The sequence below is a fragment of the Hylaeus anthracinus genome, unplaced genomic scaffold (genome assembly GCF_026225885.1).
Source record: "Hylaeus anthracinus isolate JK02 unplaced genomic scaffold, UHH_iyHylAnth1.0_haploid 3, whole genome shotgun sequence".
In the NCBI taxonomy this organism is placed as follows: domain Eukaryota; kingdom Metazoa; phylum Arthropoda; class Insecta; order Hymenoptera; family Colletidae; genus Hylaeus; species Hylaeus anthracinus.
In genome coordinates, this window is record NW_026535284.1 from 16,040,767 (window position 1) to 16,053,514 (window position 12,748).

At 43.1% G+C, this 12,748-nt stretch overlaps 2 protein-coding genes across 7 annotated transcripts in view; one reads left to right on the forward strand and one right to left on the reverse strand.

Moving 5' to 3' along the window:
• Positions 1 to 9,265, forward strand: part of LOC128894014 (synaptosomal-associated protein 25) — a 33,875-nt gene extending 24,610 nt beyond the window's left edge. For 4 of the 6 annotated variants that reach the window (XM_054155394.1, XM_054155396.1, XM_054155398.1 and 1 more), the window contains exons 6-7: positions 293 to 566; positions 3,420 to 9,265. In XM_054155394.1, coding sequence (XP_054011369.1) covers positions 293 to 566; positions 3,420 to 3,482 — 337 coding nt within the window. In that variant the 3' untranslated portion in view covers positions 3,483 to 9,265. The other 2 variants (XM_054155399.1, XM_054155395.1) reach the window with 2 other exon arrangements.
• LOC128893817 (uncharacterized) lies at positions 8,146 to 12,297 on the reverse strand. The gene is made up of 4 exons (XM_054155060.1): positions 12,135 to 12,297; positions 11,406 to 11,868; positions 10,829 to 11,072; positions 8,146 to 10,757 (listed from the first exon to the last, which is right to left on the reverse strand). Exons 1-4 carry the CDS (start codon positions 12,295 to 12,297, stop codon positions 9,411 to 9,413), a joined length of 2,217 nt encoding a protein of 738 aa, XP_054011035.1. The 3' UTR covers positions 8,146 to 9,410.
• Between the last annotated feature and the right edge of the window lie 451 nt (positions 12,298 to 12,748).

A 12,748-nucleotide genomic window follows, 5' to 3' on the forward strand; every position in this document is an offset into this window, starting at 1 on the left:
AACCTTTTGCGGATCGGATCTAAAATTTTCTGTAAAATGTACCAAGTTGAACAATTCTTCTCTGTGTCTTTGCTACCAAGCCCATACAAGCCCCACTAGTCTCCGCCTAGCACGAACCTTCCGTTCAGTCCCATATCTCCGCAAAAGGTTCACGTCATCTCTTACTATTTCTCTTACAATCAGTCTACCGTGATCTTCACTCGCGTATCGCCACCTCGAAGACAGTTCAGTGTACTTGCTCGAAGCGTAATTCGCGACGGTATCTCTAATGGTATATCGATGTTTTCCACAGGAGCGCCAGCTTCAAGGAAGACGAGGGAACGTGGAAGGGCAACGATGACGGTAAGGTGGTGAACAACCAGCCGCAACGAGTGATGGACGATCGCAACGGGCTGGGACCGCAGAGCGGGTACATCGCCAAGATCACGAACGACGCGCGCGAGAACGAGATGGAGGAGAATATGGGCCAGGTGAACACGATGATCAGCAATCTGAGAAACATGGCCATCGACATGGGCAGCGAGCTGGAGAATCAGAATCGGCAGATCGACAGGATCAATCGCAAGGTGAGGAAACGAGTCGCGCGTCCTTGCTCGACGCGATCACAGGAGGAATCACTGGGTTGCTATACATTCGGAGCTTGCTCGATCCGTCTCCGTACCTCAAACTGTCAACTGTTGTTGGGTCGTACAAGCTTAATTATCGCTCTTGTATTGTGAGAAATATTCTGTTGTTTACTTTGTTCTGCGTACACCCAGAAATGTGTTATAACAAAAGGGATGCAACTGTAAAATAACAGAAACAGCACTTTAGGATAGCTATTATATTAGGATGAACCAAAAGTTTGTGCGTTTTGTACGTCGTTAATTGTACGTACATAGAAGGGGGCGTTTCTAGTTAGGAAACGATCCAGTTAACAGATACCGTTGACGTATCGATCGCGCATTAACGAGCCTGGAAAGAGCAAGGTCTGAACGCGTCGAAAAAAGTTTTTTGGAAATGACGATTACCATTACGTACGATTAGCTCCGCTATCTATTTTTTTTCTCTTCACGGAGCATGCGTGGTTTTTTATCTCACGATGCACGCGCTCAGAGCGATGCACAACACACGTTCGTCGTCGCTTTCGCTTTCTTGTACAGAGTGTTTCTGAAATAAGTGGCTGAACGTTAGAGGTGTATTCTATTCATTGTAATAACGTACAAAAATGAAATGAGAACACGCAGGAAGCGTTGAAGCTTAGAAACATAAGAACAGTTCTGTTTGAGGTTCGTCATCGTCGAAGAGGCACGGTCCTGATCTGTGCCCAGCGCCTCTTGGACAGGGATTCAAGGCTATGGGAAGATTTTCTTATCATTACGACGAGTGGAATATATTTCTAAAGTTCGACCACATACTTTAGGAACACTCTGCGCGCCCCTCGATTATCCTTCCTCCCAAAACGATCCTCGTTCCTCGTTTTCTGTCGAAAATGAACCCCACATGGTTCGAAGTTTCCTCTTCGGAGAGTTGCACTTTGTCCACGCCACTAGGACCACCATTATACTTTCGTTAATGAAAAGCTGGCGCACGGCAGATCTAAACCAAAGGTAACAAGAAGGACGTTACGCTTTACACGAGAAGCAGTTTGCCAGCTTTCGCTTGCGCGATAAATGTCTGATCGCGAGATTTCTGGCCGCCGACGATGGGCACCTTATCGAACGTACACGCGTTCTTCTTCGTAGCATCGTGTCCCCTCCCTCCCTCCCTCCCTCCCACCGCCCTTTTTAAAGTTACTACCCCTGTTTGCAAGGGAACCACGCGATTTCCATAAATTTTCCTGTGCAGTGAATTAAAAAGTAGAATAAATTCTTTGTTTTATTTCTCATACGTCTTGGAGTATTTCTATTTAAATACTACCAACGACTACTTTTTTTAATTAACGAAATTACTGCCGAAGTCTGATGTGGTTCCATTGCGAGTAGACTTCTAAGACGGGATTGACTCTCTTTCGAGAAGATCGCATTCGATAGAACGTTCTCTATATTTTGTTCTACTTCTGTTCTCTCTACATATATAAATATATACAATTTTTATACTGGCACGGAAGTTCTATTATCGAGAAGGAAACAATCGTCGAACGATCGCGTCGAGGGACCGGTACTTGATGCTCTGACAGCAGAGAATTGGAGAATGATCGATCGACGATCGTCTCGTTTTCATTTTGGCATGAAGTACGCACGTGCACCGCACGACTAGCCGCCCTCTTAATCCCTCTCGTCATCGCACCAAACGTCATTCTTCTTTTCGCCAATGTCACGGGCTGTCTTCTGTGTTCGGCCATACGCTGCAAATCACAAATTAATTACGAAAATGATCAATGAAATGAAAGAGGAGGCAAAAGCAACACGACTAAAAAGATTAATAAGAAGTAAAAGAACTGCACCACTGTATACGATCAGGCCCAGAAGTATTCTAACCCACGTTTAGTGAAGAAATTTGTATAGATTAAATGATAGGCTTGACGTTTCCAAATAAACGTTACGTTATAGATATGTACACGAATAGACTTTGCATAATGAAACATTTATTTGAAATTATCAAACCTATCATCTAATTTAGAGACAAGTTTCTTTAACAGGCATAGGGTGTACAAATACTTGTGAGACTGTGTGAACGTGTCACGCTTTGTTCGCCCTTTGTTTACAATCTTCGCCCTAATTTTTGTCTAACCCCTTTTCACTGTTGTTTCTTGCCTTTACGTTCGATTTGAAGATTCTCTTTCTGTGCCACCTATGACCAAATCCATACTATGATAATCCGCAGGGCGAGTCAAACGAAACGAGGATAGCCGTGGCGAATCAGCGTGCGCACGACCTGCTCAAGTAAAATGCGTCTCTCTGCCCAAGTACCCGTCTCCTTCGAGCCCCAAATAGTCAAAATACATACGCCGCATACACTCATATACACGTACACGCTGTGACAATAGCGTGGCCGTACATCATGTATGCGTATCACGCCCCACGCCCTTTCTTCTGCCTTCTCGTCGTCGGTCGGACATCGTCAACTCGCTAACCCAACTCGCGTCTCCAACTCGATCCACCTGCCAAAATGGCAGCGACTTAGAAAACCCTGAACAATTCCAGGCTTTCGAGAGACGTACCATGCCAACGCGTACGATGACAATTACATTTAAACCTTTGGACTGTCATTTGTTGGATAAAATCCTGTAGGATCATAGTCGTCGTCGAGTTACCGTTCCTTTTATTCTCTCCCCATTTCTCGAGGAAGGAGAGATTGGAAGGAACGACGACGACGACGCTCGAGCGAGAAGAGCGCGGGACTAATCGAAGTAACGAGATCGACGATATAACGCGATCTTGATACACGGCTGTGTGTTGGGTTACGATCTTTCGTTTGTTTCTTTTTTTGCCACGCAGGGCGAATCGAACGAGACGAGGATAAAGGTGGCCAACGAGCGAGCCCATCAACTACTCAAGTAAGGCCACTCTCGACCACCTGCACCCCGTCGGCCACCAACAGCACCAATACTAATCATCACCACTGTCACTACCACAGTCACTACCGATAACAACAACAACAACAACAACAACAACAACAACAGCTACAGTAAAACAACACCAGTGTCAACAATAAAAAAAAAATACTAGTAACAACAATCACCGACACGCTCTGTTACTTTCAGTTACTCGTTTCTCGGGATCGTGCGTTCACACGGTTTATTTATTGCTGTTTATATTCGTATCTGGAGTAACGATAGAACAGACGAGTCCGCGAACAAAAGGAATTCAATCGTTATTGCTCGCGTGTTTTTCCTTTCTTTTCAATTAGACGTCGCAGAGGAACGCTAAATTGCATCAATTTTCTGTACTTTTTGTTTTGGAAAAAAAGATACGCAAATTCTATTCGAACGCAATGCCATTCAAGTCATTCTCAAACATTCACGGTTATTGTCGCGATTACGTTCGTTTACGACATAAATCCTTCTTCTTTCGTCGTTCGAGCTGTCTTTTACGAGCCCGCTCAGACATTCCTTAACCATCTTTAACCCTTAAGAGGGCAAGTGTTATACTTAATAGAATTTCTTAGATTATCGGAAATATCTAAAGCAAAAAAAAAAAAAAAAATACACGTTAATTTATTATCAAGTTCTACTTTCGAAAGACGCTGACGCGGCGTCCAGGTCAATCCAACGAGAGCAGATAGTGTTTTCTAAGGGACGAGCTACGTCGTAAATTGTAAGAGAGAGAAAGTAAATAATAATGTAAAGTTTAAACGAATTTTGTCTTAATTGCACGTTTATCCAAGTTCTTCCTCTCGTAATAGCGTTTACACTCTCGACGATTCGTCTAAAAGATAAAAAAAAAATGTTTCTAAATCGCGACGGTGGAAATTAAGCGAACCAAAAAATAATAACAAACACAAACATAGAAGGATAGATTCTCTTAGACAACCTAGACGACGAAGGCAGTTTTTTGAATAATAAGCGTGCGCCTGTTTAAGGGTTAAAGATTACCCACAGCCACCGACAGAAGCCACAGGGGATGATGATACCGGTTTTACGGGAGCACGACACACGCTGTAGTTATTTTGCATCGTCGAAAATCTCATACAGAGGTAAATACACTATACGCAGATACAGGAGGATCATTTATTACAAGGACACAGGCGGACGCGTCACATGTACACCGAGGACACAAGGTACATGGAGGATACGAAGGTACACACATACTCTGACACACACACACGCACACACACACACACAAATATAGATCACACAGCGTGTGGGAGTGCACGCGTGAACGATACATACGCACAGCGAGCCCCCATGTACGTAATACATACCATGTAATTTGTTATCACGATTAGTGTTACGACCAAGGTATCCATGTACAGTAGATTGATAGGTAGACGGACGCTCGCGCGGTAAATCGCGAGGTAGCCATAGTAGGTCGTAGCAAGATGCAATCTCGAGGCATGGCATAGTCCTTGGAACAGATGCAGTCGAATCAGTGAATTCGGAAGACCCTCTAAGGAGTCAAGATGTAAACATAAAACTACCAATGCTCAACTCGTGTCTCTGAAGCATATTACTCTGTATCTTTGAAAATAGAATGTGAGAGGGTAGTTAGTACTCTATTCCAATAAATTCACCCTACACGGGTTAAATCGATCAGCTTGGTAGTTGTAGCGTTAAGAGAAGTATCAAGTGTCATATCTCACAAACGATTGCATCTTATCCACCAACTATGCGACTCGAGATCGAGACCTCAGGTTGGGTCGTCCTTTGCCTTCGCTCTGCGAGCGCCAAACACAGTCGCTTCCCTCTGAACCGGAAGAGACCACGAACGGAGACGAGGCGAGGCGAAGGACGGAAGAGGGTTGAGCGCATGTCGCTCTCGATGGGTGGAGAAATATGTGACAGAGAGTGGAGGAAGGAGAAGGGAAAAATGGGAATGGAGGCGTGGACGAGCGGAGAAGAGGATTCGATAAACCGGAGCAACGAAGACGTCGCTGCGAGAGAATGCGTTAAATGTATAGAGAATTTTTTTCGTTTTTTGTCTCTCGACTCACAGTAGAGCGTAGATCGATTCCGTTTTTCGGCACTGAACGCGCCGAGGTCACAGTAAGGTTTAAACTCCAAATAAGAAAAAAAAAAAATGAAAAATAAACGAACGATACAAGATTTACGATGATGATAACGTTGATGATAAAACGAAGATTGTACATTATTGTATTTACACGAAGCGAAGTACCTCTACTTTGTATTTGAACGAACGGGAATCAATCGAATGCCACCGCGGCGACGAAGAGATTTTCATTTCCGTTTCGTGTTCCACGTTGTATCCGCATCGTCGATTTTTCATCCCTTTCCAATGTTTTTGCGTTGCCCTGTTAACGAATCGTTTCAAGTCGAACGTTTCGTTCTAGACTTGCAACTTTAATAGACGAGTAAGGACTAATTTGTAATTAACGAGGAGCGATGCGGATAACGTGAACCGTACGCAACACCGCAGACAAGGGATGTTTCTCGAAACAGCTGTCAGCCTTAACAGTATTCGCATCTTTACACTTACCTCTGTAGCTTTAAGAGAATGCATAGATGCTGTCAGCGCTGACGTTGATCCCCCATCCCTCGTAGCATCAAAATTAGTTTATAACAATGAAGGGGAGCGAGAGTAAGAAAAGTATAAAGAAATTTTAAAGCGCTGATTTTCTTTTTGTAGACAGAGAACGGATACGTGTGTACCGTGTTTAATATATTATTGATAAGCATGATTTCGATACACATATACATATATATATATATATATATACACATGCATACATATTCGTATGCAGGGTGTTTCACTATGTCTTGTTGCAAACCAACAAGTCTTTTTGTTAGCTAACGTTACGATAGTAAGAGGCCTTCGAGTTACATGAAAAGATTTATTCAATTGTGATATCGGTTGCAAAATGCACCTGGCATTTTGTTTCTCCTATGTACTCTCGAGTCGAGGCAGAATATTTTGACCGCTCAAAGTCACTTGTCAACAACCCCTCCCAACTTGACTGTATCGCAAAAGCGTCGTATTTTTTTCCATATTCGCTATTATCTTAAAAATAAAATGAAGAGATAAATGCCTGTGCTTTTACTTTAACAATCGAGCTTCCCGCGATATACTTTCTTTCGCTTGATTTGTACATAGAACTTGTGTCGTAACATTCAATAAACGCGACTTTTACAGAACGTTCACTGAGTTCGGAACGAAAGCAGGAACTTAACGAAGGAGATATAAAATTCAAAGATACATGAGATAGAAGAAACAGTATAATTTGCGTTCAAAAGGGGATGAGATACGATGATGGCTGACGTACGATGACCTTGAGCGGTCACGAATTAGCGAAAACTCTTTGCAACGGAGCTAACGAAACACCCAGGTATCCGTGTAAACTTTTTCCGAACTTACTCCGTAACTATCGCAAGGGGTACCGCACTCGAGTCGCGCGCGCAGTGTCTAAGAGCCGAGCACAAAAGAACAAGAATTACGCGTAGCACCTTTCGATTTCGCTTGTTCGATTTGCTTTTCTTTCTCGAGGCAACGGTGTACGCGAAACAAGGAGAAAGAGAGAGAGAGAGAGAGAGAGAGAGGGGCTTGTTATCCTTGGACGCTTCGCCGGACGAACGTACTAAAAGGAATAAAAGAGAGAGAGAGAGAGAGAGACAGAGTTGCGCGAAACGCAACGCGAGTAAATGGTGAGTGTAAGAATGCGAGAGTGGAAGAAAGAGTGTGTGACATGATTGCGACTCGAGACCGTTAGGCCTATCGTAATTATCCACTTCGTTAAATGAAGAGATATACAAACGATTATAAATAGATATAAATATATAAATACAAAAGTTACACATGTATTATACATATATATATATACGCATGCATATATGTATGGGACGAGCGCGGTGAGACCCTTTCTTAAGTAGCTCTTTAGACAGAGAGAATAGGGTGAAGAGAGAGTTGGGTGCGAGAAAAGGCCATTTTATTCGCGTGCGAATAATATCGTTATATTATTATTACTATTATTATAAATATTATATATTATATGATACGGGATCGAGCAATATTGTATTGTTACTTCGTCGTTACTATTTATCACCGCCTTCTCGTGGATTATACTTATGTACAGGGTGTTCCACTAGAAACAAACCTTTTCGACATCTTCGTTATTTTAAGCGGTAAACAAAACAATAGGTTCCTCAGCAAAGGTTGTATAATTTCAATCCCTTAAATGTTAGTTTCTAGATAAACGTACCTTAACACGTGTATACTCAGACTTTATTACGCTATCGAATTCTGCTTTACGTTTAAAACGACCCAACCTAAAGTCCACTCGATGAATCCATACAACTCTTCCTAGCAACTCCTCTGTTGCTCGCAATAACGAAGACATCGAAGCAGCTTGTTTCTACCAAGACACTCTGTATATTATGTACTTATTTTAGATAGGTATTCCTTGTATCTTGAACGGGTAACTCATATGGCACCTATAAGAGGTCTATGTGGTACGCGTAATTTTAAATACCTATTCACAAATTGTATAGCCACGCAGATTCAAAGTATCTAGCTAGACGCGTAGAGGACACGTAGGTCGATAGAAGGAGTAGCCACGAAGAAAGGAAAAGGTCCACAGTGTGCGTGAATGAGAGAACGTGTGAACGGTAAGTGTTATTAGGACGAGTAATTAACTTGAGCGGTCTGTCGGGAAGGCAGGCGGCCAGATAAGGTAGAAAAATTGCTCGAGGATCAGGAGAAATTGCATACCACGATTTCGAGGTTCCTTTATTGGCGCGTTTTTGTGATATTCAGTAATTTAACTTCCTAGTTCGGTCCATCGGTACAGCGCCGTGCGATGACCGCCTAGTAGCGGTGCGCTAATATTGTTATTCGCAAAAATATGCTCCTACTATGTATGTACATATAATATATTTGAATAGCTTACAGACCAGGAACCTATTTAAGGAATCTGTTAATTGTGTTGGTTTTTCAATCTCGTAGAAATATTCACGAGTTTGGCAGACAATGTGTTAAAGAACCAAACAAGCTAGAAACGAGTATCAGATTATTTAAACTGTTTCTGGATAGAGTACAATTTCCTGATTACATTCGTTTAACTTATAATTACTTATCCAAACTTTAAAATTGATTAACCACGTCCAATGTGTTATGCATAGTGGGTGGATACTTTTAACTCGAAGCTCAACGCGCAGTGTGTATCGTATAGTTCGAATCCTGACATCGAGAGAGTCAAAGGTCGACTTGGTAGCGTGCAACTTCTCTTGAATCATGGAAGAGCAGGTCACATGCCTTCCAAAATAAACAACGTGCAACATTGTTCGCGATAAATAGAGCACGATCGCGAGGATTATAACACAATTGGGACCACCGTGCAGAAGTGCAAGGTGCAAACGACGAGGGGCGAGAAAATTCACCGCAAAAGTTGTACAATTCCGCCCCCCGGTCGCCTTCTAGTTACTCGAGGCGGAAACAGAGTCAAGGAGTCGCGGAGAGAGAGAGAGATAGAGTTGGTACGCGAACAAAAATTGTAAAGTATCTGGTAAACCGGAAAACATTGATCGAACGAAATATATCAGCTTCTCTCTTTTTAGTATCGATGTATTGTCGCTAGATGTATTACAGAGACATAAGAAGTATTCTTCGGCAGTACCATTGTAACAAATGCCTGTGTATTTTACTTCTCGGCAAATAAACCATCAAGTATTGTACGATCTGCGTTCAACTAGCGTGGAACACGCCATTGTTTCATTTTGTTAAAGCGCGTATACTCTGAGCAAGCATTCTCTACTTGTATTTACATTTTTACACCTATACGAATCTTTTCTGGAGAACATTTGGTGGAAGAGACTCGAGTCACCGACGTTGGACAGATTCAAAGGCGAAAGTGGATCGATTCCAAGCTTCGTAATCTTCTGCTGATCCCTTCCTGCCCTCTGTGAAGACGTTGAGTGGCATTCTTCTTGGACACGGAGTGGAAAATGCTCGAGTGTCCTCGCATCGAGACAAGGATAGACTTTGCTGAACAGGACGATGACAAATACTGCATTGTCTGTCACGATGAGGAAACGCGAGAGTGTTTCGCGTCGACGGAGGAGGTAGAGGAGGAGGTAGAGGGATTGGCTGCGTCTGCAAGACTGATCGCCTCTGATCCTCGACGTTGGCGAGCAGACGATAAGAAGGTGGAACGTTCTTGGATCCAAGCCTCGCCAGAAGATTGTTGCGTCTCGTGTCCAGGTTGGGCCAGACTCTAGGGCTGTGGATCCTCTTCGATGCTCTTCGAGCTTGAACAGTTTCTCTCCTGGCGAGGGTGTGCTGAAGAGTGCCACGAAATCTGTCGTAGACGTCTGTTGTGCTCAATAGTCTTCTGGAACGGTTCGAGGAGTGCTCGCTGCTGGAGTCATCCGCTCCACCGCTTTCTCTGTGCTGCGTGGCGCGGTCGTGGGACTCCCAGATCTTGTCAAACTTCTCCAGGACCTTTATGCGCCTACCAGAGTTCTGATTGTGGATTGTTTTTTGCTTGGAGTTGGTATCAGCGTTAATCTTTGCTCTGGACCGTCGTGGCGATACGTCACGAGGAGGCCTGTTCTTTTCATCTTCCACCTCGAGGTTTGCTACGAACGGAGGAAGTGGTGGAGGAGGTGGTAAGTCTATGATCAAGGTATTATCCTGTAGAAAGGGATTCGACTCGCCATCTGGCTTCAGGACGATTGCAGACCTCATCCATTGGCTCGAGAGAAGTCTCTTGGTTGCAGTTTGCTCCGACTCCTCGTCTTCCTCGTCTTTCTCGTCTTCGTCTTCCGATTGATAAGCACGCCTCTTCGTACTCCGCTTGGTCGTCCACAAAGAAGATCTGACGAGAGGATAGCTCTTCGATTTAGCAGAATGGATTTTCGAGCGTATCTTATTCAACACTTTCGCGCTGGTACTCTTAATCATCTTGTGACGTTTACTAGAAATTGTTTCTCTTTTTTCGTGAAAAGTTTCTAAAGTGGAAGAGGAAGATGGTGGACGTGACTTTCGAGTCGATCGTCGTTTTCTCCGTCGAGATTGTTTGCTTGCTTTTGGTTGTGTCAGAGATACATTGAATATTTCTTCTGGTTTATAAAAGATCCAGACATGGTAACGAGTCTTTCTAGGACTTATGAATAATTCGTTGGCATGAGCAGTCTGCAGCAAACGAGCCAGGAGGGACAAGATTACCTGAAAACCAGAGGACCCTTTGAATATGCTTTCTGCGTTTCGAGAGTTAATTAATTAATTTCGATAATTACTTGATAGACTGATAAAAGAGCCAGATACCCTGCGAGGAATATTCTAACAGTCCTGCCTCGACTTACAATCCCTGATCGACAGCCACGGGTGGAGATAGTCAGGTGCTTGGGATTGTAATCGTATGCTGCATTGCGGTTTAGAATGTCATAGTGAACGCAGGGTTTGGGAATGTCGTTGGCGCAACAGGAAAAAGGAACGTCTATCGGAGTCGAGGACTCTTCCTCTCCATCTTCTTGCACTGGTCTTTAACGCGCAATCAAATGGTACAAGTACATAAGAGGCAACCACTGTATTAAGAGAGAAGAAGTACAGATGATCTTTGAAACCCTATCTTGTTCAAATCCAAGTAAGAGTATACTGCGTTAATAGTAAATGATATCTGAGGCAAAGGAATAGTAGGTCAGTGGTGATACAGGTCTCTTTCTTCTTTTCTCTGTCTAATTATTGTGTTAAAAATAATTTGATATTTTATACTCGTACCGAGGATCATTGTATCCACCACTGACCACAGTTACAAGAAAATAAACCACAGGAAGAAATTTACGATCAAACAGCACTTGGTTCCATTATACCCACTGCCCTTCCAGTCGAGGACCCTTGTTCTTGAACTCTGACTCCTCCATCGATGGTTTCAGCCATGGTACGTGAAACCAGTCTTCGTAGCTGTTGTCCCCACAGCACTCAAACTCTGTTTGAACAGCGTCGACTCGTGCCTTCGCTGTAACGTCGCTGCTATACCTTTCCATTGCCTCGATCATGCCCTCGCGGCTCTTCTGTTGAAAACCACTCAACAGGGCCAAGTAGGTTGCATTCAAAAGTGCCACCAAAAATCCAGAGACCAGGCAGGCGATAACGTGAAAGAAAAGAAGACGATTCGAGTCGCGAGGATCCGCGCCAGCTTCCACTTCCTGTTGGTCTTCCAGCTCGTTTCTCGAGGACTCAAATTTCAGGTACAACCAGGACTTAGCACCCAGGACGTAGGCAGGAGAGCAGAGAACAGCAGACGAGATGATCACCGTGGTCCAAACATGACCGTCACCTGCTCGTCGTGATCTGCTCGTTAACCCATACATACAATCGACAACGATACGTTGAAAGTGTTGAATGTTCAATTTAAATTGAGACTTCAAGATCTGATTCGAGTTTAGAGATGAGCTTCGGATAGAGACGCGAATGTGAATTATAAAATGTATAAAATAATAGTTGTATGTATACGAACGAAGAGAGTTATTTTTTAGAATTATTTTACATCAGTTTTTCAACGAGAAGAGTTTTAAAAAGGCAGTAGCTAGATATAGAACGAACCTGAGGAGACAAGGTTCAGGTAATCTCCGAAGCCTCTCTGAAATCTCGCTGCCCAGACGATGGTCGTCGCGACCGCGACGACGCCAGCCAGGTTCATCGAGAAAACAGCAAAGTATAGTGCTTTTACAGTTCCCCAATTATAAACAGCATTTACCAGGCCCATGTATCGTAAACTTTTTGATGGATAATTGTCACTCGTATTCGAACTGTCATCATAGACAGATTGTTTGGTTACCTGTTAATGAATCTCTGTTATTAATTGTAATGCAGAAGACACTTGCAGTGTGAAGTATGTGCATTAGCGTAGTTCAATATTATTGTTGAATGTTTACTCGTCATACGCAGCATAGAAATTTCTGAAAAAACAAAACGGGGCACAGTTACAGCAATTCCATTTATTTTTGCTGTTAGAATGCTGTTAGACTTTCTAAAATACTTTAAAAAGATAGTATAATTAAGCATATAAAGCAACGTTAGAAGGAATAATTTCTGTTGATTATAGGACTGAATTCAAATTTAAATTTATACATATATAAAGGATAGACCTATGCGCGTGAGTGCGAGAGGGAACGCAACGGTGTACGACAAAGATAGATAAATCGAAAATCGCGGCA

Excerpts from the sequence above, each read along its gene's own strand:
- LOC128893817 (XM_054155060.1), bottom strand. The coding sequence starts at position 12,297 with ATGGGCCTGGTAAATGCTGTTTATAATTGGGGAACTGTAAAAGCACTA. Across the intron at positions 11,073-11,405 it reads GGTCCTCGACTGGAAGGGCA|ACCAGTGCAAGAAGATGGAG; the intron begins GTGGGTATAATG and ends TGCGCGTTAAAG. Across the intron at positions 10,758-10,828 it reads CTCTTTTATCAGTCTATCAA|GTAATCTTGTCCCTCCTGGC; the intron begins GTAATTATCGAA and ends TCTGGTTTTCAG.